The 26,274-nt window shown below is 38.2% G+C and overlaps 2 protein-coding genes across 3 annotated transcripts in view; one reads left to right on the plus strand and one right to left on the minus strand.

Moving 5' to 3' along the window:
- Positions 1-26,274, minus strand: part of LOC124162985 (putative protein FAM10A4) — an 86,860-nt gene that overhangs the window by 12,432 nt on the left and 48,154 nt on the right. For both annotated transcript variants that reach the window (XM_046539767.1, XM_046539768.1), the window contains exon 6: positions 4,219-4,416. In XM_046539767.1, coding sequence (XP_046395723.1) covers positions 4,219-4,416 — 198 coding nt within the window. The remainder of the gene's footprint in view (positions 1-4,218; positions 4,417-26,274) is intronic.
- Positions 25,655-26,274, plus strand: part of LOC124162984 (translation initiation factor IF-2) — a 37,961-nt gene continuing 37,341 nt past the window's right edge. Inside the window, exon 1 of the mRNA XM_046539766.1 lies at positions 25,655-25,841. Within this exon, the coding sequence (XP_046395722.1) occupies positions 25,772-25,841 (70 nt within the window). The 5' untranslated portion in view covers positions 25,655-25,771. The remainder of the gene's footprint in view (positions 25,842-26,274) is intronic.

Below are 26,274 nucleotides of genomic sequence, written 5' to 3' on the forward strand. Positions count from 1 at the left end.
ACTCGCGCGTATCAGAGGTCGGATACTTTTCTTCGCGTTGTGTTTTCTGTGCATTGAGTCACTTGAATTCGCGATAAGTTCATCATTGCAGCGAAATCTGCGTATAAAAGTCTTGTGCCTTTTTTTAGTGGTGTGAGTGATATTTTTCAAAATAAAAATCACCAATAATGGCTGGACCATCACGCGTAACGGACAAGGATATTTTGGAAATTTTAGACAGTTCATCCAATCAAAGTGAATCAGACTACAACGAAAGTGACAGTGAGTCGGGGAACAATAGTGATGGAGATCAGCATTCGTTTCAGTCTTCGGGTAGGCTGGACACTGACGAAGACAGTGACAACGGAGAATGGAGGGAAGTACAAGCTAATGAAGAACAAATACCCACTAAGTTCAAGTTCCAAGAAGTAAGTGGACCCAAGAAAGCCCCACCACCTAACTCGCCACCAATTCTTTATTTTAGACTTTTTTTACGGACCTTCTTTTGAACCTCTTCGTCACTGAAACAAATAGATATGCAAAACAAAACATTACCTCTCATTCAGGAAGATCATCACCACCACTGAAGTGGGAAACAGTTACAATTGCGGAAATGAAAGGATTCCTAGCCTGTATTTTGAACATGGGAATTATACGGAAGCCCACCATAGCTTCATATTGGTCGACTTTGCCTTCTCAGAGTACCCCTTGGTTCAGAAAAATGTTTCCGCGGAATCGCTTCCAGCAAATTTTGCGATTCTTTCATTTGGTTGACCCTAAAAAATGTACGGCCCGTAACGATCCCAGATATGACCCTTGCATCAGGTATCAACCCCTTGTTGACCATGCAAATAATGTATTTAGATACCATTATACCCCTCACGAAACTCTGAGTGTAGATGAAAGTCTGGTGGGGACAAAAAACCGTACAAGTTTGTTGCAGTACCTGCCAAATAAGCACCATCACCGCTGGGGAATCAAATTTTGGATGCTGTGTGATGCTGTATCAAACTATTGCTTAGGTTTCTTTACCTACAAAGGTAGATCAAATGATGAAGAAAGGATGGAGGTGAAGGAACATGGCCTGGGATATACAGTGGTACTGAAACTCCTTCAGATGAACAATTATTTATACAAAGGCTACCATGTTTTTGTGGACAATTTTTTTATGTCAGTTCCCTTAGTGAACAAACTTTACCAAATGGGCACATATATTACAGGAACTGTTAGAAAAAACCGAAAATTCCTGCCCGAGTTTTTCAAAAAGAAGTTCACCGTTGGGGAAAAAATGTTTTGCCGTTCCGGCTGTATTCTAGCCAGTGCATTTAGGGAAAAAAAAATCTCAAAAAGGACCTGTGATCCTTCTTTCAAGTAAGGCGACTGCAAGGAATAGTGAAGTGACAAAATTGAGACAAGGCCGCGAGAAAAAAACTGTGAAACCGGAAGTAATTTTGGAATATAACAAGTACATGGGAGGTGTAGACTCTTCAGACATGATGCTCTATGTATATTTAGATGAAAGGAAAACATTAAAATATTGGAAGAAAGTAGCGTTCAACATTATTGGTAGGATGGTTTTGAATAGCTACATAATATATAAGGAAAATTTCAAAGAACCTGGAAAGCCTCTGACAAGACTTATGTACACAGTTAGTATAATTGAAAACTTAGGAGCTGAGTGGTTGAATTTCAGGGAAGAGTGCGAAGTGAGGGGCCGTATTTCACCGGGAATAAGGAAACTGGGTGGGAGAAAAGAATACAGATGCTGTGTCTGCAGCACAAAGGAACAAAGAAGAAGATCCAGAACAGTGTGCGTCAGATGCAACAGGGGTTTGCATGGGGAGTGTTTGCATAAGCATAAGTGCTAAAAGAGTGATTGTGAACAAAAGGCAAAATTTATTCCTACGTGATATTTTAAACGTGAAACTAATCAAAAGTGTACCTATGTACTTATTCCATTAACAACTTGAACAAATAATGAAAAATCCTCCGTGAAATAATTTTCATCATAATTTGTTTGCCCTCGTTTTTATAGAAATAACATTGCATATGTTAGTCATTCATTTGTTTAAATAAATTCAATGTTAACATTTAAACAATTCCTTTAGCTTTAATTTAAAATAGCAATAATTTGTATTATTATAGGCCTAGATATATAAATATATACATATTTCATTGTTTTTTACAGAAGACTGGCTTAGGCACTGCTCAAAAGTGATTGTGACAGATTTAAACAATTAAATTTTTATGACAACAATTTTTTTGTTTATGCTTAAAAAATTAGATAGATCTATCAAAAACTAAATTTTTAATGTAACTCAATTTTCAATAATAGCAAAATGAAAAAAATACTATGAATCAATAAGCCATAAAGTTAAGTTTTTCGTAAAAACATTTTAAAGTATTAATTTTATAAATTTATTGTTGCAAAACTAAAATTTATACATAATGATAATTAACATTTTTGAAAACGTCATTTATTTTTACATATGTGTGATTTTTTCCATGTCTATAAAACCTAAAATAAATCCATGAGAATTTTTAAGAAAAGTACTAATAATTTCATAAAAAAACCATTGGGAATTTTGGGTATGCACATTGAAAAATGCTTGGGAGTGAAAGGGTTAAAAATCAAGAGATACACTAATGTGCACACTGATTGGCAGGCAAAGCCTTGATGTTCAAGATACGCCCATTGCTACGTTCTGACTCCCATTCACTTTTTCAGCTCTTCATGGACTCAAAATCAGAATGAGTATCAGAAGCTACGGACCAATGTCACCTTTCCAGTCAAATTAATAAAACTAAATGGTAGTTTTCAGAAAAAAATCTTTTGGTACCATTATTTTTCATATCTCACCTCCAACAGCTACCAATAGAGACATCATAAAAATTATGAAAAATAACTAGCAACCTTCATTTGCTTTTTTTATCTATGAAATTAGCGGATGGAGTAGATGTTTATACTACTTTTGGAAACACAAGTAAAAAATATTTTAGGGATAAAAACTCCACATTAAAATTATTACCCCAATTAATTTCCCACTAATTCAGCAATAACATCATTTAAGTCATATTTACAATCTTGCACTTAAACGGATGGCAGCCATCTTCCTCAATCAATGGGGGAATTAAACCTTACTGGCACTCTAGCTGGCTGCTGCTAGCTATGTTTACATATGCTCTGTGTATTAGCTTATCCCACTGGCCAGTGAACAAAAAGTTTTGCATCCTTGTGATTACATAGATAATGGGAGTCTATAATATCAAAACAAAAATGGCTCCAAGAATAACAGCTTTGTGCCATAGTGCACAAGCATAAAAAATGATCAAGTACCTAAAATGTTTAACCATCATGCCATGCCAATAGGACTTATAACATCAGAGCACATTCTTGCACCCTGCAATATTGCAATATTTGAAAAAATATTGATACATACATATTTTAACTTAAACTTATATGCTTTATTCTAAGTTTGATACTGGGGTTGACTATCTTAAGATACATTTTTTTTGATAAATCACTCATCCCACAAATTATAAATTGAAAATAATTCATTGGCACCAACAACAACAGACATCCAGCGATGATAACTCCTGCTCTATCAGCATATTAAATTTCTTTGCTAAAGGAAATGCAAAAAATTCCACTCCTTTCACATCTTACAATTTTAAAATTCCTACAAATTAACATATATTCAAATCAATTCATTGTTAAATGTGGTATTTTTAATCCTTTAGCGTAATTGATGGTGAAATTTACATAGAATGCTGAGTAAAAAATTTCCCTGGACTGGGAATGGAACCATTGACCTTTGGTTTCCTGAGCCACTGGGCAGACGACCAAACTATTAAGGCACCTTGATTCTAACTTCAATTCTCAAGAGAAATATCAGAGAGAGAAATGATTATAATCATGACAAAACCATAGGGCAAACTGGTGCACTTGAAGAGAGCAAGACAATAATATGAAATTTATAACAAAGTGTTTACACTTGTGCACCACAATCAGGAGCTTCTATGGAAAGCCAAAGGTCTGCAGTTTAGTTTGCAGTCCATGGAAAATTTTCCCCATAGAAATTCACTCTTGAGTCATACATAGGGCTAGAGGGATTCTTCAATATGTCAATGGTTAACAAAAAACGATAAGCTTGAGCCTTCTGATCAACAACTGTTGATGATCCCAACAGTCTACACTGATTCCTTCTCTCAAGAACACATTCCATTCACGAAACGTACCTCAAATGCCTTGAGGATTTCAGGGTCACGAAAGATGAATGGAATTTCGCTGTCCTCATCTTGGGCAGCCTTGGCTTTCTCTTCCTCTGCTTTCTGATGCATCTCTCGAGCCTTCCTTGCTCTCTCCAATAGCTTCTTCTGTTCTTTCTCCTTGTGTTTACGCTCATATTTAAGATTGTGCTCCTCTATCTTGCGTGCCTACAAAGAAAAATTTTTTAACTTAGAAAAAAGAATCTATAAACATAACACATGAGATATAACATTTGCTAACCCCTACTCAAATGGCTGACACTGAACAGAAACCCTTTTGCAAGTGAGTGAAAAATTTTCCCGTGTGCACACATTTTTTAAACAATAGAATGATGTATTTCTCTACCCCTCAATTCTGATCTATGACATTGCCATGCCAATCGCATGTAATTCACTGTTGAGGTGAGCTCAACTACATTAATATAAAGTAGGATGTTTGTGTTTTGATGATCAATAGAATTTAAGACAGTGTAATTTTTGATCACCATAAAAATTCACGCTTCTGCGAATTTTTTCAAGGAAAAGTTTTACACCATTTTTTTCATTGTTACTTACCTCTAGGGCCTCTCCCCAAGGTGGGCCTTTCAAAATATTGGGTTTGGAGCAGTGGATATATTTAATTGATATATTAATTTTAATTCTTAAAAGTAACTTAACACAGAGCTTTAATTTTTATTTGATGCTGGAATAAATTAAGTTCATAATTAATTCAATGGGTTTCTAAAAATGCTTTGCATTTTTCATAAAATCATGCTATTTGCTGAAAAATCTCACATTCCTCACTGAAACCATCTATAGCATAACAACCTCGACGATGAATGGTAACAATTATAGCATAGAAGATCCTCACTTTACTGATAAAAAATTGTGCTTCTTTAAAAAAATAAGGCATAGAATGACATGAATAAATACATACATTATGTGCAAATGGAAACAAAATCACTGAAATTTCAAAATTTAAAAAGCATGCGTATCAGCTCAGATTGCACTGAATCCATTGTAAGTCGAACCCGTCATAATGTGAGGGTCTACTGTATAAAGCGATGGTGAGTTCCTTTAGGGGTCTTTGAGAATTTTAATTTCCATTAGTATTGTGTTGAGTAATGGACATTTTTACAAAATACTATTCCTCTAATGATTCCGTTTTTTTCCATCTACATTAGGGCAAAGAAACCTAAATAGGCATGCACAACAAAAAAGTTCGGCACAAAAGAATTTATGTGATAGATAACTGAACATTTCTGATGATGGAAGGAGAAGAAAATTCACAGCAAGTCATACAAGTTCATACACATAGAAACACACACTTAATTATGACATAATTTCACCATACATCTACTTCACGATTCTGTTTTAATTTTTCAATCATAATTTTTTAAACCAGCTCATTCTACCCATCCTTTTTGAATCCCATGTGCAAGTATACCCATTTGCAATTACTGCCTACACTATAATCATGGCAAACTACAACTGAAAGAACAGACATTACTATTTGTCTGACAGCAATGCAGCCAGTCCTCAACTTATTCACACATATGATGTGAAGTGAATAATCACCATGGAAAAAATGACAAGTAGTATCCATTTTGAAAAAAAGTATTTTTTTGCATAGTTTTCTTCATCTCTTCCCATCTACATACATTATATGTATACGTACAAAAAGATGGAAGGTCAATTTCCCTCAAACTCACAAATATTTTAATATGCAAAAAGTATTAAAAAGTGCCCAGATATTAATATTTCACCAAAAGGGTAACTTTAGTTTATGAAGAACAAAGTTTCTATTTCAATTCTTGAGAGAAAACTTACAATAATATGAAAATACCCTGGGGGTTACATGGGGGAGAAATTCAATATATATTTGGAAATTTATAATGATATGTTTACATTTGCCTACTAAAAGTAGCATATTCAAAGCATTACATTACTGTGAAGAAGTAGACTAATTGTAAGCAAAGATGATCAACCCTCTCCTCTGCATGGATACTTCCATCCCTTAGGGCACACAAAAAATTGTAGATGCATGAATTATGTCTATTTCGAGTCTACAGGTAACTTAACTGATGAAAGTTCGATGTATACTACGATTGCATAATTGCATACGTCGCAGGATACGGTTATTATGGAAACCTTGTTTGGTTGTAAGGGATTGCTTTTATATGCTAATCATTTACCCTGTTCTTGTGATAGCATTTGAATTAAATAAACCGTGTGCTTCTCAGAGGAATGGCATTGACCTCATTAGGTAGGCCTTACAAAACTGATATTCCTAAAATTATCTCTGCAGCTATTGATCTTCAAATTCTGACTGAATTTTCGCAAAATTTTAAACTTCAGGGCTCGGGTTAATGTTATGTATCAAATTTTGAAAAAAAACGGATCTGAGACCCTCACGTAACAGACAACTTTGTCGCATAGAGGGCAAATTTTATTCCGAAAAAAGTATTTTTCGCCCCACACACTACGTTAGCGCTTGCTATTGTGCAGATCAAAGGGAATGCATATAGGAGGCCCAATTCCATCGCATAGAAGTCTGATTTCTGTCGCCATATCGGTCGCATTTTAATCGGCTTCCAAAAATGTCCATTTAGCGGTGATGGGTGCAATGAGATCCACTTTTTTCCAATATTTTGCAATGCAATGTTTGTATTAGCTAAGAATAGCAATGAAAAGTTATGGATTTGATAGATCACACAATCATGTATGTAAATTTCGGTTAAAACTGCTAGTTATTCCTTAAAACTCAATTTGTCCGTCAGCGACGCGAGTGGCGACTTTAGTAAATACATTCAAATGCGCGGTGGTTGACAACACATTTAGAGGCCGACTTATGAGGATCCTCTTTTGTAATATCCGTGCTGCAGATCATCGAGAGCACGACAGCAATGGGAACGGGACATAAGAAAGGCACGGGTTTGCGCTGCGAATCCTAGTTTTTCAAGCTGCAGATATTCCTGCGAATTCCACATGTAGCGACATTTCTCGCTCATAACCGTTAAACAAGAGTTTTTTCAACAGAGAGGGGAGAAAATTCATCAGGCCATTAGACTGCGAACCCAGATTTTCTGAACGACCGGAAACGGTATGCAGCTCCACAGAAAGAAGCGGATTCACTTGGTAAATTCTTCTAATGAATTTCTTACTAACACATCGGAAGAAACAATCGTGGCTCCCTTTTCCTGGGTTGAGTACCACAGACATCAGAATTTTAATTTTTGGATTGTGTGGACTGGTACGCTAGCATACACCACGCCTTTAAGGGGTTTAACTACGTCCACAAACGCGTCGCTGACGATAGAGCGATCCCAATATCACGGGGAAACAGATTACAAGTAGGACTATTGACCGAAATTTACACTCGAGGAGATGCATGAAAAAACTTAAATGAAGCTCCTGCGTGAAGGATTAGGGCCCCCTCTATGAGGTACATGTGGGAATCTCACCGAGTTAATAATATAAACGCCAAAAGGCCCAAAACAATTGCTACAGTGACGCAGCCAATTGACGAGTGACCGAACAAATTACACGACCAACAATTGATGATTAACGCTAAAAGCATTTACATAATTGACCCACTTGCAGAATTTGAACAGTGGACATCATTCCAGACTACGCTATAACTTATTATTAGTTTTATAAGTTTTCATATTAACATATTAAGTAATTATCATAAGTTTTCAAAATTACTTTGACGAACGAATTGTCACGGAATTCGCATTCCCTCGGAAAATGTCGAACTTGAATACAACTTAGGCTGCAATCGAAACAATCGCACAAAACACTTTATTTCTGGAACATATTAACGTCTTGTGTCTCAACATCTCCAGCCAAAAGCCTACCGAGGCGCCGGGTAGAGTCACAAAGAGATTCAACCCGAAGGTAGTTACGGATAAGTGAGGGTTGAGACCACCACAGACTAATTGTAAGCCCGTGGCGTGTAAATAGCATTCATACACGGAGAAGTCTGAATTCTTCTCCTTCTGCTGGCTTGCAATGCGAGAATTTTTTGCTGGGGTGTCAAAAGGTTTCACCCAGGATTGAATACGGTCGTTCGATTTCGGTCAGCCCCCGAACCAATCAGTAACTCTAACCACCAGGCTGCCACGCTTTCCTCGTTTTCCTTACCCGATTTTTCTTATGCCCTCTAAATTTCTTTTAATCTGCTAAATTTTCGCCACCCCCGAGGGCGGCCATGAGCAAACCGCGTCGCGAGGTCCCGATGACCGCAGGTTAAGACATAAGGATAGACAGTAGACTTCACCGTTACTAGAGGACACGGAGCGCTGAACAGCTTTTACACGCATTGGCTTAGGAGCTGCTAGCGACTCATGGGCCGATATGGTAGTCTTGGATCAACTGATTAATTAAGAACAAACATCATTCATAAAGACACGAAGAACATGTAAGAACCTCACTATGTTTCTAGGCCCGGTGGAGAAAAGGTTAAATACGAGACATCTTGCTTAGCTGAAACGTATTGAAATTAGTTTTTTTTATTAATTCAGGACTTCAATAAATGCTAGGTGGGACCCAGAAAGGAAAAACCGCTCCTTTCCTTTAGTCTCAAACGCACTTTTTTTATTAATAGCTATTGACCTAACACCCCCTGCAGCAGGCCCATGGAGGCGGCTTGCGGGGTAGTATGTCGATGGACTTGCACCACACATCCCTTTGAGGGCGGCCCTGACCCTACCAAGGAGGGTCGTTCCAGTCTCGATGACGGAAGAGAGGCGGGTAGACGGTGGGGAGGAGAGACGGTAGACTCGCCGACACCTGCCTCCATGCGCCGCCCGACACCTGAACGCGCACGCGGTGGGGGCGGCGCTACCCGGGCCGTCTGCCGCGAGCCCTTATAAGGGGAGCCAGGCCAGTTGGGGCTAAATTAAGACAGAGCGGGGGCCGAAGGAGAAACTGGCAAGAGGGGCAAGGATCAGGGAGGGAAGCACACGAGAGAAACGAGGGGAAAACGGTGACGGCGAAAGACAGAGCAGTAGCCACTTGAGGGTAAGCAAGGACGTCACCACAGCCGCACCTCACACGCCAGGGAGCTACCATCGCTACTGTCAGAGTATATAACAACACTGACATCAAGAGCTGGTTTAGTTGCGTCCAGCCAATCGTAACTACACGATGTAGCAAAGGAGACAACATAAAGGGGACTCCAGTCCCTCCCGCAGAAGTTTTGATCATTATTGCCACTTGGAGCGTTTTTTAATCGGTTTTCAAAAAGATCGGTATCGCAGATCGATCCTTAAATAAAGAGTATTTTAAATCGCGAGAAATAGCATCGAAAAGTTACGAGTTCGATCATTATTTTTAATCCAATACGAATTTGTGTTAACAGACCTAATCGACATGAAATTCGGATAACGCTACTGTCAGCGACGCAAGTTCTGTAAATTTATTTAAATGCGCACCTGCTCTAAGCACGACTGAAAAACTCAATCATTGTATTCGCGCATTTGGCACAGCGATTTCTATCGGATTGGGCCTCTCCAGTCTATATCAAATTGTTAGATGGCTGCCGCGGGACGGAAACCATTTTACTCTCAATTTATTAAAGCCAAAATTTCATACGGATCCAAAAATTTTAACAACAAGAAAAACATTTAAGTTGGAATTTTTAGGTGCTCAAAGCGTTGAAAGGTCTTTAGAAAATATGCCACCATGAATGAATTGTCACTTATAACACAAAATACGTAAGGAAAAACAGCGAATTTCAAAGATCATTTATGTGGATGAATAGGATGGATGATCTTTCAAAGATGGTAAAAGAATTAAAAAAGAAGAACATGGTGCATAGGCATTTCATTCGAGACATCTCACATTCGAGATATGGGACAGAAAATTGGAAGAGAGTTCAGGGAAAGTTAAGGAGGATATGGAAAAAGTAAAATATTTAGAAATAAAAAGTTAAAAAACTATAAATGATCAACTGAAATAATACAATACCAAGGGACTCCCTCAATTACCTACAGCTCACTTTGAGGCCATCAAATCTCAAATGGGCACAGATACTTTACAAGAAAGAAACAGCGTCAATATCGATAAATGGCTTAAATTTTTTTCTCCGAGATATGTACCAGATTAAGATATAATTTTCCGAGGCCATTCGTTGAAAAATGGCTTGAAAGAGTTTAGATGTTCTTTGTGCTTACAGAACACTGAAAAGGTATAATGCTGATTCAATGTAAGCATTTGATCTAGCAGTAAAACTTATCGAATGCGTTGCGCGATAACAATCATGCACCTCAAAGCTTGAAACAATAGAGGAGCGAGAATATTTTAAGACAATCAATTATCAATTTTATATTTTTCACGAGATTTTTGGCACCTTTTTTACCCTGGAATGACGATATCACGGCGTTAGTAAATATATAAAAGCACATAAAGGGCTAGGATAAAAAGTCAATCGGGAATAAATGCACCAAGATGAAGAGCACGCCGGTAGGCACTAACATCGTGGTCGAGGAATTTAGTACCGCATCGTAATGGAGGAAATCATTTGGCAGTAAACTGCAACAGCTTTTGGCTCTATACCCAGAGGATGTGTCGAAGACCGATCAAGCACGTAGGAGCGGAAACGAGGAATCCGCTTTTGGAACGCCTCTTAACTAAAGACATTGAATGAATCAACGCTCTAAGACCGAATATCAAGCAACACAAATCACCACTGATGAGACAGCTATATTGCAGAATTTGAAGCACAATTCTCCACCATATTCAAAAAGTAAAAACCTAAAAGAAAGGGATCATTATTCACGTTAATAGAGTCACTAGTCTGTAATCTTACGGAGATGTTTCGTAAATGTAAAACTTGGAAATGCTGTTTACAATAATTTTCGAAATAGCATTCCCTTAAAAAATACCATAATATTTGGAAATCGATGGGAGGATAAAATAAGCCGCAGAACTTAGGGAATCACTCATAAACACTGTAAGCCAAAAGTAGAAAATGTCGAGGCTAGTCAATACATGAAATAATTAAACGTGTTAATCGAGTGAAACACAAACCACGTCTTATTAGCGTAGTGGCTTTATTCGAATCAGTAGGAGAAGTTAGAATTTCGAGGAGGCGAGAAATCGCTGATTCTGCTAAAAAATGGTGATTAGACAAAGACATTCGAAACAGCAGATAGGAGAGCGTATGCAAGGCCACGATTCATTGACGTTAGGCGTTGATGAAATTTAAAGGTTTTGACCTTCACTGGAGAACGATTTAAAGGGTAAATATCAAATTTATTGACCGAGCGAGCAATCAGGAAGTGTTGAGGATGGGAGAAAAGCTAAGTCTAACGCAAATCCTAGAAGGTGAGGGAACAACTCGATCGGTAACATCATAAGGCATGGTGGTCTGGTAAGTGGCTGTACAAAACAAGTAGACGATGTGAATGAGACGACATACGTATGCACATATGTGAAGTTTATCCGAGACTTACGTGGAGAACTGCATCAATCCAAAGGCAGGACTAGACCGGTGATAATGAAATGCTGATGACTAGAGCCCTAATCCACCAACAGACGTAAGTGCCCTCAGCTCAATTGATTTATAATTGCATACGAGAGCCACTTTCAAGGAAATAACTCCCTTAGTCCCTTGAAAATGGCAATGTATTATTGAGACCGGTAGAGCAGTAAAATCATTGTAGAATAGTCAGAAATAGGCACCGACAGTAAACATTCCTTAGTGCGGAGTCCTATATTTCTAGCGGCTAGCGACGATGGTCTCTACGGCGCGAATAAGTCACTAGCGATTAAAATAAGAGTTCCAAGGATTGAAAAATGAAATACTATGACTAAATATCTATTATTTATGGTAATACCGAGTATATTCTGAGATATACATATCTTATTTTCAGCCGAGTCGGCGGCGGCTCAGAGGCGTGGTTTCACTTTCGGTGTCGGCGAAGCCCACCTCCAGAAATCGTGCGAACACTTTTTTTTCAAGTGCAACGGAATTCCATAAAGTGGCGACCGAAGCTCCAACAAAAAGTTAAATTTAACTCGGCCAGAATCCCGAGAGTTATTAAAAAAAATTAATTCGCCATGAAAGGACTCGTATCATGTTATCACTTAAAAAATTAAGTTACAGGAGTTGCTTATCAGTAGTTACAAAAAATCACTATCGCAATTTATGTGGTGTCTACACGGAATAGAAAATAACGAAAATCCGTCAAAAGAGTTTAAATACAGTGACAGAGGAAAGCGCTAGACTGTTTCATTGGCCAAACGTCTTGGCTGGCAAGCGCCCCAATTACTTACGACGATGAGACAGTTACTAATACGCACCAGGGCAGCTTGAAATCTACACCAAGCTCTGGCCTGACCCGTCAAGCGTCTCAATTGCACGGCATAAAAAGTAAGACTGACATAACTAGTATGAGTGCTTTATTATTAATAATTTCGCCAGTCTTCACGTTTAAATCAAGCCAACAAGAGTAAAGTTTGGACGAAATTATTTCCTACCAGTAAATTAAAGTGTGTGTTTGTACGTAGTTCACTTCCACCCCCAAACAAATATTGCTGATCATCTTCTGTCGCATCCCAGGGGTATACCATAAAGGATTGATAAAGTGATATGAGCCGATACATAAATTATTGATCGTATACATTCCACACCAAAAGATAGATATTTGTTACTCATGTAATGGGTAGTATAATGACAGAAAAAAGTTTGTATGGACCACAGAATTTCATAATTAACCAATATGCGTTTGGACAACTGACATACTTTTCAAAATTTGACCTGTAGCACGGTTCCAAAAAGTATCGCCGTATATTCCAAGTTCATTCATTAATTAAGACGTTTCTACCTAAATTGTTAATGAAATAACAAACTGATGAACGTATGCACTGTGAAGTTAGCCGTAATATGTGCTAGCACTAAAACGAGATTTTCAGTGCATCAAAAGTTCAATGGTATGTATAGGTAAATATTATTTTAGGGGTTTCCACACCTCGGGCGGCGAGGTGCGGAAAAATGTGTCAAAAAATGCGGCGAACACACATATCCGCCATTTAAAATACATTGTTTTACTCTATTTCGACGAAATTGTTACACCTATAATACATGACGTGGAACGGATGAGTAAACATAAAATTCCATTGAAATAAAAGAAAAATAGAATAAAAATACTAAATAAATAAATTTAAGTTTTTTACACGTCACTGTAATTTCTCGAATTTATTTACCAAGCAGCATTAGGTGTAGTTTTTACAAAATATTAAATTAAGGCGTTGAGGGTGTAAGACTCTTTATTATATTTAAATTGATTGAAGAACACATACATCCAAGCCCAGGATGATGGAAATCCAACCCAGGCACTATTCGGCCTCACGACTACTGAATTAGCAGGGGAGGACTTAACCCCGCCGTCGAAGATTGTGAGAATACAAACAAACGAAAATCCAATTTTTTTCTGAAACTAGGCTGCGAACTTCAAGCATGGAGGGATTTTCAGGATATTCATGACAGTCCCTAAAACACGAGCGTTAAAAGACATATTTTTAGTCGGGAGAAATGAGAAAAGGCGAAAATAGGGTTCAAAGAAAAAAAGGGAGAACACATGACTACTCCACTCACCTATTTAAAAACTATAAACACCGACTTGGAAAGAAAATATGCGAAGACGTCCCATCCGCGTTCGAAAACACCTCATATTGACCACTAGTTTCTTTCATTTCAACGGAATGGGCGAAAGACGAACGGACACGTGCTAATACAACAAAAGACGCTGACAATGAGACTCAGATTTATTTACGATGAGAATCACAGCGATCTGTGATGCTAAATGAAGACTTCAGCCTAGCCGTCTGGAGGCTAACTTCAATGACCTTGAAAACAACTTGATTGAGCTCGTTCACAATTATTTAAAATTATTGTCGGTTGTGTTAGGGTTTCAAACATACGAAGACCCACATTTTTTTCCGTTTTTCAATCCTCCACCAACTTCTTCCTCAGATTGAGGATGAAATCACCTCCAGACCATGCCAACTCCTAAGACACCAATAGAAAAGTAAAAAAAAATGATGAATCTCATTGCGAGATGAGCCACAGGTTGGTCCGAAAAGAAGTCCCTCTATTTTTTAAACATGAAATAACAGCGACGCGTCAACATTCACTACAGTATGACAATTTGAACTGGAGCTGAAAATTTCCCGAGATTTCAGGGTTTTCCAGGCATAAGTTTACTTTTTTTTACAGAGGAAATACAGTGGTGCACGTTCATTACCAATGAATACTTTGCATGTTTTTTGGCTGATTAAACTGAAGGCTTATTTTTGAACTTGCAAGAATTGCGAAAAATAAGCAAAGCATAATAAAAAACTCAAAATAGTTCGAGAGAAAAACGGAGTGCCTTCCCATACTAGATTTAAGAAATGTCATGCTGGCACTTAGGAACGAGATAATCCTCCAGCCATTGCCTATTAATGGTATTGAAATTAAATGATCAACGACTTAAAATCGGAAGGAATAGGGTGGTTTCCTTTTATTTTTTTATTGCCTAAATCGAAAGATTATTACTCCTGGAGTACGTATTTCATGCTTTTAGATTTTTAAATGACGATATGTATTTTTCGCGATTAAATGAAAAGTGAAAATTTTCAAGCGCGCGAAAACGCGACGGCTAAGTATGAATGCTGGGAAAACTCCGTGTGATGTCGTTCTGGTTCCCGCTGCCGCAAGTGAGGTGACCTTGGGGTGAGGTTTTGAGCGCTGATACGACGCAGAATGCTAGCAGGTAGCAGAGTACCTTGCTAGCTGGTAGCGCTTGGCTTAAATAAGGATTATTAATACCTTATCGAACGAAGAAAATTTCCGACCTTAGCCAGTTTTAATAGGTGATTATTAAGACATGTTTCCCTGAGCTCTGTGCCTCATGCATGCATTGGTAACCCCAAACGATGTAAAACTCCTATCTACTCGTATAGAAACTAGGTCCCTGTGACATCACGTGGAGTGGCATCGCATTGGCGCCAATCTGGCCTTTTTCAAATGAGGATAAAATTGGCCCATGCCATTCGTCTAAACAGGTATTTCTAAAACCAAATAATTTGTATATTATGAATACACTAATGGTGGGTAACGAATCGCAATCAATGCCTTTCGTTTTCTTTGATGAAGGAAACTACCCTATTGACTTCTCAGTAGTAACCATGTTGGGTGGAAATAAGGAAAAGAAACAAAATTCCAGATTCCACAAATTTCCTACGCACTTTACTTCTAAATTCTTCTCTACTTTTAATTCTAAAAAAATATGCAAAAAATTAAGCTTTGACCTCGTGACCTGATTTAAAAAAGGCACGTTGTTTGCAACACTGATTTACAGACAGTGACCAACAAAAACACGATGTATCTGCATAGGAAATAATGTGCCTACTTGCAGAGATCACAGGAATGCATAATGAAACAGGAGTGGGATAACCTGACTTAGCAACTTGCCGAAAAAGGCACATAGCTTCCGTTGCTTTTCTATATTTACACAAGAGTAACTTCCAGTCAAATCATCATATCTCGGTCTTCTGGAGAGCTGCAAAATCGGTTGAGATTACTATTCCTAGGCTTCTCATTTTTCATCACTCTATGAAAAACTAAATTCGATTGCCAAGAAGTTACGATCAACGGGTAGATACGCAGGAAACATGTACCCCAGAACATATGCCACGGTAATTTCGCACATGCCAAATTTAGTATTAAAGCTACCATAAAACTACCAGAAATCCTAAACTCCAGCATCACAGAATTATCAATTAAACGACTCTGACCAGGTAAACATACAATAGCCACATTTTTACAATGCAATAATGTTTATAAATCCAGCAAACGAGGTCTTGATAGAAAAACTCACGATTCAAATATACAAATTTACCATAGGATCTATCGTCACATCCCACCCAAAGATTCGATAAAAAGGCTTCAGTTTAAATAGAACTAGGAAAACATCCATTCATGGGAAATAAACCTAAATGTCAACCGTTTATACAGGTTTAATTTAACATAACTCCCCAATCGGCAGATGGCCTTCTCATCGGATAATATTTAAAAGTGGAATGACTAAAACACTTATTTTAAATTAAAACATTGGACAATAATGATAAGATTAAACTTTTGTGCAAACGCACAAACAGCAAAACAGTGGTGTGTGATGGGGAATTACGCATTTATTACTTCAAAAAGCGCCATGACTCGTAGAATCACGAAAAAAATGTCACGGATGTCTCATTACGACTTACTAGTAATAAAACTTACTCGACGTTGCAAGGGTAAAAATCTGGACGTTGCAAGAGTAAAGACGAAAATATTTTCGAAAATAGTTTACAGCACTTCCACTCCATAATAAGCCAATTAAATTAGAGGAAAATAGGCTTGAAAGAAAGGACGTCAGCAATAAACAAAAAAGTGAAACCTCAAAGAGCTTCCTGCACTGGGAGAGTTTACAATAGTCACTTGATACACCATTCGAGATTCGAGCTGAGGTTAGCTTAGCATTTATAACGTGAGGTGATTTTGGCAATTTTTCGAAGCCTATTCCCCCCTACTGAGATATCCTGAAACTGGGCTCGATCACCTCCCCATAATCAGACGTGAGCTTGTTCAAAATGCGTATTTTCAGTGTAAATATGTTAATATATGCTTCATTCCGTTAGATCTCTAAAAAGAACAATACGTTTTACTATTTTTTTTATATAAGATTAGTTAAGACTTGTATTTAAGATATTAATTATACACTGTTTATTGCGGAAAAAATGACATGATACTTGCCAGGAATCCCTCTTTCCCCTAAGTAAGATTGGGTGAGAATCGTCTTGACTCCCTCCCGCCCCCCTTAAGGCCTCACGTAATTAATGGATGTCCCCTTATCCGATAGAAATCGAATACCCTCCATACGGCACCACAGTGAATCGTGTTGGCGCCACCCCTTTATAATAAGCTAAGACGAAAATGAGGAAGACGATCCACGAGTGTAAACTCTATACGCCGAAGAACGAGACACAGTGAAATCTAGCTTCCACCAACTGTTTTTTTTTAATTTTTAAAAGAGTACCAAGGACTCTGGACTTCTTGGCCACCTCTCACGCGACGGTTAAAACGACGACGCGTGGAGGGAAACGGGAGACGACGAGAATTAATCAAAGGGTTCGGGTAGAGCTCCATCCACCCGTGTTACAAGGTATGTACTGTTACAAAAAAAAGAAATAAATTTTACTTACATCACAAAAAAGTTATTTCGTTTCCTGTTCTTAGAATGGAATAGGTATTATTTAGTAAAGCTGACGACCGCGAGTTATAGGTTATCCAATTGTTTTCAATGTATTCACTTCAACGAGTATGTAATATTTTTCAAGTCATCAAAGGCATTAATGTTGTCAATCGCCCTGCCGAATGAGTCGTGTTCATCACCAAAGACCAGCCTTTGGAAGGAAAGCTTGCCGATGAACGCTGGAGCCTGCACAAGCTACTTCTCATAGACTTGTCTGGATAAGATCAATCATAGACGAGTCCTCTCTTTTGAATTTAATTTCAAGTTGAAGATTAAACAACAATTAATAACCTCCCTCACTTTATTTTCATCTCTACTGTTTCCTTTTTCTCGTCATTCATGTGTGCGCTTGAGTATTACACGAAAAATGTTGAAACCGGTGGAGTTCAAAATTGAGTGTGGAAAATAAAAAGCCAAGTTAAACTATCCCAGACGAAGCCTAAGAGCGTTCCCTGGTGAGGTGGCCCTGGGAAAATAACTGATTCCCCTACTCTCAATGCGTGGCTTTCACGAGCAAAGTTTGGGGTGAGCTCTACCCTATTCAAGTTTTAGAGTTGAATCACTGAGCGAATGAGTAGACGTGAGTTTCATTATCAACTAGTAGTTAGAAGTCACGAAATAAAAATGGCGACAGGATGAGTGTAGAGTAGGATAAGATTAAAATTATTTTCCACTGCATTTTGTGAATGACTCGAGGAATTTAATGATCGGCTGTGATTGGTTTAGTAACGACTCAGCACCAAAAGATGTATACGCTACTCCCAACTTAAAAAAAAATAGGCCACACAACTGGCACCTAAACATATTTCTTGCAAACTCAAACAAAGACAAAAATAAATAAGACATTATCAATAGGCACAATGGCATGCCGGGAAATTAATCATTGGCGCATCTTTATCGGACAATCCGACCTGTACCATTCACAACGTGGGGACACGATCAAGACCCATGCTGACGGTTAATCATTTTAGCACGAAAAACAATGAAAGCACTTGTAAGTATAGAGCGTGTTGCTTGTACTTCTTATTCCAATTTTTAAGTAATTAAACTGTCTCGAGAAAAATAATTAGTGCTATACATGCCAATTTCAACTTTTAAATTAGATTTCTACAAGTATGAACTAATTATTTCTCCCCGAAGACAGATTGGAAAAGTGTAAATTACCTTCTGCTAAGACAAGAATCAAATCTTCTGATAGTTTACTAAAAGATTCCCCATCACTTTAACACCAAAAACAGAAGTAGTATAAAAGAGATGAGGTAGAAATATAGGTCAGTTAATGATTTACGTAATCACATTATCGTATTCATCCACGAGACAATATTTCTTTCAATTCATTTTAGCCCTGAATATTCGGAAATATGCCACGCTAATATGCTAGGTAATGTAAAGTTCGCCGGAAAATTTTGGACGAGAAATTTACGACATGGTGCAAAATAAAAGAAAATTTTAGAGGACGGGCCAGAGAAATAGAACCTTGGAAGCGGGTGAGGGTAGGAATTCTGGCAATATGATGATTCTTAAAATGGCGGAGGGTGAGAGTAAAGAGTGGGGAAAAATTGAGTGTCTTGGCAAAACAATAAGTCTCCTAAAGCCGACATAAGGGGGGGAGGCTGGGGAGGAGGGGCGGAAGATGAAAATTAGAGACGAAGCTGGGAGAGAGACGCTCTTTTCTCGGTATACCACATTGAAACGTTCATTTGTAATTCAAAAATCAAATTAACAAAACAATCATAAACAATTATCCTGGATAAGTAGTCACGAAGAAATACCGAGAGCAACGACAAATACCATTACTTCTCCAATCAAATTAACACAAATTGCAAACATACTTTAACAGCAATTTTTTCGTCGGATCATCACCTGTAGAATTTATAACCTTTTTCACATCCTAAACAATCATAGGGGTGGGCATAAGCGCTGGGACAATAATTAAAATATAATGAATAGGTGAGGTAGCCATCACAGACGACAAAAGACGCGAAGCGACGACACGTACCACCGAAGGCCGCAGTACACAATTGAATTGTTCTCCAGCATTATGTGAACCTTATTGTTTCCTCTAGTCATCTAGATGGATTTATTACAACAGATTGACCTGTGGTTCCGAGGCTGCCTCTGACCGACCCTTCTCATCTTCTACCTCGTAAGGCACGCGGATATCACGTCCGTCAATTTTCATCTGTTTCTGTCACCACTTGATCCAAGTTTCTAAATTAAAATTTAAGTTAATTTTCGTAAATTCACAACATGCACAGTGAATGGTGAAAATTTAAGCCACAAAAGACTGTATTTTGTTTTCATATTAAAATTTCATTAGGTAATTTGGATAAAAAAATGAAAATTATTGGAAGATCCGAATAAAAGCGTTCGCGGATCGGAAATACCAAAATCGACCTCCATTCCAATATTAGGACAGTCCCTATCAACACATAGAAGTTTAGCGAGTAAGGGGTAATCAGGAAGTCAGGTACGTTCACGTGTCACGGAGGTAACGTATATTACTTAACTCAGTTGATGCCAAGTAGAAAGAGGGGATTTAAATTTATGGGTAAATATGTTTAACCATTTCGCTCTGAATGTGATGGGAGGTGCATTTGCGTGCGGGGAGTGGAAAGAAAATGAAAAAAATATTGCCTATTCTAAGTTCCTTTTTCAGGAAACTGCTCTGTAAAATGATACTCCGTGGCGCGTACCCAGTAATGGCTACAAAGGCTATTGAGAGTATTTGACGAGAGAGGTAGCAGAAAAAACCCTCGCAATACATCTCCTTCAACTGGACGAACTATCGGGGATTAAAGAAAAGAATGCACGCATACAAATCGACGACTGGCGGAGAGCGATTCTATTTTCAAACAAACATTCCGAAGTTTTCCTCAGTTCTAGGGAGGATGGGTGGGGACGGACCAAGGTCAAGGATTTAAGCAGACATCCAAGTCATCATCTATACATTGCGACAGGTGAGTGACAGATTTAAAATGGAAGCTTCCCCTGGGATACCGATTTAGTCTAATTTCTACACTAACCACGATGGGTAAACGCTAAATCCACAACATAAAGGGAAAAAGGATTCATTTCCAAAATAAATACACGGCATATACGACAGAATGATTTATCAATTTTTATTATTTTTCATACGGTACGAACTACGGAGTTGCGCCACGTCTTAATATGACCGAAATAGTATATTCGCCAGCTTTATTATGGAGAAAAAACACCACTGATGTTCAAAATCTCCTTCTCGTATGAGCATAAAATGAGCTAAAAAGTAAAAAAAAATAAGTTTTTCATCACTCAAAGAGTAAAACGTGAGTGCTGACTCGATTTATTAGAAATGAGGGTAGAAGAGCCTGACGTGTGAGTAAGGATTAGCACGCATATTACTATATGGGATTAAAAATCAGTTACAAGATTCTATCGATGAAACAGACAAAAGCCGACGCAAGTTAAGAAAAAGCGTGTAAAAAGGAATCACATGGCGTGAAAACAATAACTGATGACATGCTTTACTAAGCATAGCAGGAATTAGACTTTAGGCTTAACACTGTTCGCGTTACTCTAAGAATAAAGTGATGAGCATCTGCGATGTTTTATCTCCAACAACTAGAAGGCAAAGTCATTTTAAGACAACCTAGCCACAGTTTCATTTAAAAATACCGACATTCAAAATCAACGCATTCTTTTGCAATCGGTCAGTAGTTTCCGTGACAATTTTTCGGATGAACTTGTAACTGAGCACGGAAAAAAGATGTTTAGTGAGTATTGAGGAGTGAGTCATCGTTCATTGTCTAATTTTAACCTTGAGTATTAAGAATGTACACGCAGGAAAAACTCTTACACCAGCGATAAACGCAAAGCGATTTTAAAACAGAAGGCGAGAACAAATATAAATGACAAAGGGAGAAATTTCAAAACTAAGTCCAGGGTACCCAAACTGGGCACCCATATTCGATGACATTGGATAAGGAAAGTCGCGAGTTCGTATCTAGGAAACAAGTCGTAGGCAATTGTAACATTAATCTCAGTATTCGTTTTCATTGCAACATTCTAAACCACACTTCATGAAACGCAAAAAAATTTGGGAAATAAATTAATACAAATCATAATTAGAAAAAAAATTACGGTCAATGCATTTCGACCTCAACTTCTTACAAAAGATTTCATTGATGTCATTTGAAAGAGCGATAAAATCAACCTTTAGTGGCGTAAGCCCAAAAAATTCTTTTATTTTACTCATCAAACGGAGAATGTAACTAAGGCCAAAGATACGAAAGCTGTGGACGGCTAAACCATTAAAATGCATCAAGCACGGCCAAAGGAAAACCGGAAGATATTCATAACTGAATAATGGGATTAATTTAATTTCTGACTGTCATTAGAAAAAAATCCACAATCATCATTGGTTAGCCGATTTCTTAAGCTTTCCCATGCCTTTGGAGATGAAAAATAAATTAATTCATTAACAATTCACGCCACAGCATAAGTTTCCATTCTGAAAACACGGGATCTACAAATCCTCACCAGCAGATGCCTTCCGCAGGCTCCACCGTTAGCAAGACATAAATAAAACTAGAATAGAAACCCTTTCCCCAAAAATACGTATCTTAGCACAAGAAACGCGCGAAAGGTTACAAAAATACCACTTCCCGCCCTATATAATAGACTCGCGAGGTCCAGGTTCTAAATACGAGGATCTCGAGGAGAAAGGCAAAGGATTGCCAATTTTCATGCAGGTAGATTAGAAAGTTTAGGTTTCTATCTGTTTTTACGGGGTTGGCCAGGTAATGTAACTTTTTATAATATAGGAGAGTTCTACTGCTATATCGGAGAAAAATACACGTTAAAAGGTAGTGCTACCACATTAATAGGTGTATTTTTGGTAAGCACGTTATCTTATCGTGTATAAGTCGCCCTCCTTTCAATGGAATTATAAGCATTGTATCTGAGAATTGAAACTGAACGCGCCGTTCTTTTCTCAGAACGTTCTGCCATAAATGCTGGTAGTTAAATCAAAAGATCAGAGAAAAACCACAGAGCCTTCATATATAAAAGAAAAACCAAAACCGCGCTTTCTCAGGCATCTGATTGGGATTGTAGCGAGTTCTATACTACTCCTTTCAAATGCATACATAAGAGGTGGAATGGACACGAATGAGAAGCAGACTTTACTCGAAAATTTTTATTATTTTTCAGTCCCAAATCTTTAGCCTGTCTATTTTCTCTATACTGCCTCTTTAACTTTACCCGATCTCTATTCTCCCAACCTTGGGTTATATAAGATAATAACCACGAATCTATTTCTCATAATAACGCAACTAGAAAAAACTAAGTTGATAATAATTAAAATTGTACTGTAGAATTTAATTGTAATAATAATTAATATTGCAGTATCTCCACATTGTGAAGACGATAAAAAATTATTGAATAACAGAAATCGGTAAAAATGAGTAAAATATACAAACTGTAATGAAGATTTTATAACCCCATACCGAGTACTTAACGAGTCGAAGAAATTGTCAATAGGAGGTGAACGCGTATTAACGTGCCTCAGCCAAACTAACAAAATAAACATAAAATTAAAAACCGTCGAACCAAAATAAAATGACCCTGATAAGAATTCTTATGATTATCTTATTAATGAAAGGCCAAGATGCCGGCCATCAATTATAGATTGTCCAATTACGCTAAAATTATTTAACATAGAATTCGTTTGGAAATGTATACCCTTAAGTAAATAAACATGATGCGCAGCAAAAAGAAGTTAAAATGAAACAATTAAATCCTTATTTTATTACCCATTTTATAAGCAAACAAATGCAAATTAATTTTAAATTTTGAGGACTGAATTGGTAATTTTTCTAGAACATTAGGTTTCAAAGGTTAAAAAAAAGGCGATGTAATAATCTATTACACTGGAATAAGAATGCGAATGCGAAAGAAAGGCTAACTACGAAATATATTTATTTTCATTTTGGCCAGAGTTGGAAAAAAATAAAATTGAAATATAAAGGAAGAATAATCTAAAGGACAAAATTTATTTCCTGCTCCCAATACACACACCAGCTCTGAGAAACAGGCCGCAGGCATGCATATAGCTGAATATGTAACCGAAATATAGCTGAATTTTCCAGAACAAGATAATTACAATAATTAGCGTCTAAAAAATGTATGAAACAGAACAGTCACACGGCCACTTCGACCTTAATTACCATTACATTAAATACAATTACATGCTAGATGAATCAACATCAGTTACGACAAGGAGCGATATTCTGCGAAATGCAATTTTAACGTATCGCCGCCGATGACATGAAATAGTAAGCAGCAGACCAATTAATAGAATATGGGGATGTTTTACTTCTCAAATTTTCCTGAAAAGACATTAAAACCATGAGCGATATATAGTGATATTATAAATGGATAACGCTCCAAAACCGAAATCCAGTTCGTGGTCCCCAAGTTATACTGGTACATAAACTCATACTGTCCGATCGAACTCTCATCGTTCAATTCACCGTAAAAAAAAGACAGGTTTTTAATGCCTTTTCAGGAAAATTTGAGAAATAAAACACCCCCATATTCTTTAAATTGGTCAGCTGCTTACTATTTCATGTCATCGGTGGCGATACGTTAAAATTGCATTTCACAGAAAGGGGTGTAATAAATATTTAAGCCCACTGCTACTGCATAATAAGCATAGGTGATAATTAAGATTCCCTTTCTCGTTTACATCAGATAAAATAACGAATATAACGAGCGGACAGCACATTTTGCAAATATATATTTTTATTGCGCGCGGGAGCGGCCAAGATGGCTCGAAAATTAACTTCTACCGTTCACCTACCTAAATCATGTCATCAAGTTTCATTTCTGGAAAGGGAAAACAACCCTTATAAGTCACATTTGTGCGTCAAGTTACATTTGTGGTTAAGATCACATATGTAACTTGACGTTTATTGCGTACAAACTGATATCACATCAAAATAAACATAAAGCAAAAAATAAATAAGAATTAACCTGTAATTTATATTATAATGAAGGTTAGGGCAAAGTTGCTATCGTATTGTTGTGAGTACTTTTGAATGTCGAATGAGTCATATGCATTTTGTGGGCTTTCTTAGGAGTTAAATATTGTAGATATTGCACATGTTATTGAGTAAGGGACATCGAATATTTTCATTAATCTGATACGTCTGTATTTCTGATTACTGTAAGTTTTCATCACATACATTTAATTACTTTTGCTAAAAGTAACACTGACTATGAAAATATATTGCTAATGGACCTGTGCACCTTTTCTGCAGGACTTATCCCAGGTTAAATAAATATTTTTCCACGTCAACGTTATTACTCTCACAAAACACCACAGACTAAAAGCTAGATGACCTGGCACAATTTTGAGATGTAAACTGAAGAAAGCAATTCGCTGGAAACACACGCAACAAAGATAGAGGAATTTAATGAGAAAGAGAAGCTTAAAAAATTGATCAAAAACTCTAGTTTAAGTGTTAAACGGATTTTTTCGTGCGCACTTGAGCAAAACCTTATCTGACGATAAAAAGTTAGGTATGGAGTAACCTACCAACTCCGCTACAAGCGATTGAGTCCCTGGAAGCCATTCCCTATCGGAAAAATCCTAAGACAGGAAATCCTAATGGCACATAAGCTGTAAAAAATATCTCCGAAACAGATTTTTATATTGCCAAGGGCAATCATCAACAGCAGATCAGGCGTTAAGCACCGAAGGTATTAACTCCTAGCACTGCCCTTGGCTGGCTATCACCTGTTCTCCTCTCCCTAATGCAATTGTGAAACCGGTTTCGAAAAAAATATTTCCTTTCCACTCTAAAAATCATTTGGATTTTCTGCATTCCGACTTATTCATTTCAGCTCAACTTCGTAATTCCTATCTGACACAACCGCATCATCCCATGGTAGCCTCCGCGGAGGAGCGACACCCAGTTACGTCTGGCCGGACTAATCTCGCGAGAATGGAGCGGAGGCGATGAGTGCCGAATGATGTAAAGCCATGACGCTCGTGTCGTCACGGATGCTGAGAGGGAGGAGGGTAGAGTAAGAGTGAAACAGGGAGATGTGGAGGGGGGAAGAGGGTGAGAAGTGGTGGGAAGAGGAGGCACGGTGAACGGGAACGGTCGGCGCGCGACGGCAGTCGACTGTGCCTCCTATCGCCGCCAGCGATTCAAGCGAGGGACCCCCGATTCCTCCACCTCGACCAACGACCGAGCGACCCCACAACAACGATGGTGAGACCGGCCTCGCCGTCTGGGCTCATCTGGGCCAGCGGCATCGCCGCCATCCTACTCCTCCAAGGTAGGCGGACCACACACTCTCAGCCACCAGCCACACCCACCCAAGAGTGACCGGTGGAGGGAGTTCGACGGTGACCGCGACCTCCACCGGGAAAGACTCCCCCTCCTCTTCCCGAAGATGACCCCACACCCTTCACTTACGGGTTGACCGGTGTGTGGTGGCACCTGGGACCCGACAGGACGATATGGATATCATTGTTTCCGATAGTCCATCGGCGTTGAGATTTCACCGATGGACAAGCCTCGAGTTTGGATTGGTGATCGTCCGGTACTGTGAACCCCCGCCGGTCACTGTTAGTTTCGTGTTAGATGTTAGTTAAGTGACTCCAGTGTCCAGAACCGCCGCTATGGATACACAGGTTCCCGATAGGTCATCGCAGTTGTGACATCACCGAAGGACAAGTTTGGATTGGTGAGCGTCCAGTACTGTCTGC

Source organism: Ischnura elegans, chromosome 7, assembly GCF_921293095.1.
Source record: "Ischnura elegans chromosome 7, ioIscEleg1.1, whole genome shotgun sequence".
Lineage (NCBI taxonomy): Eukaryota > Metazoa > Arthropoda > Insecta > Odonata > Coenagrionidae > Ischnura > Ischnura elegans.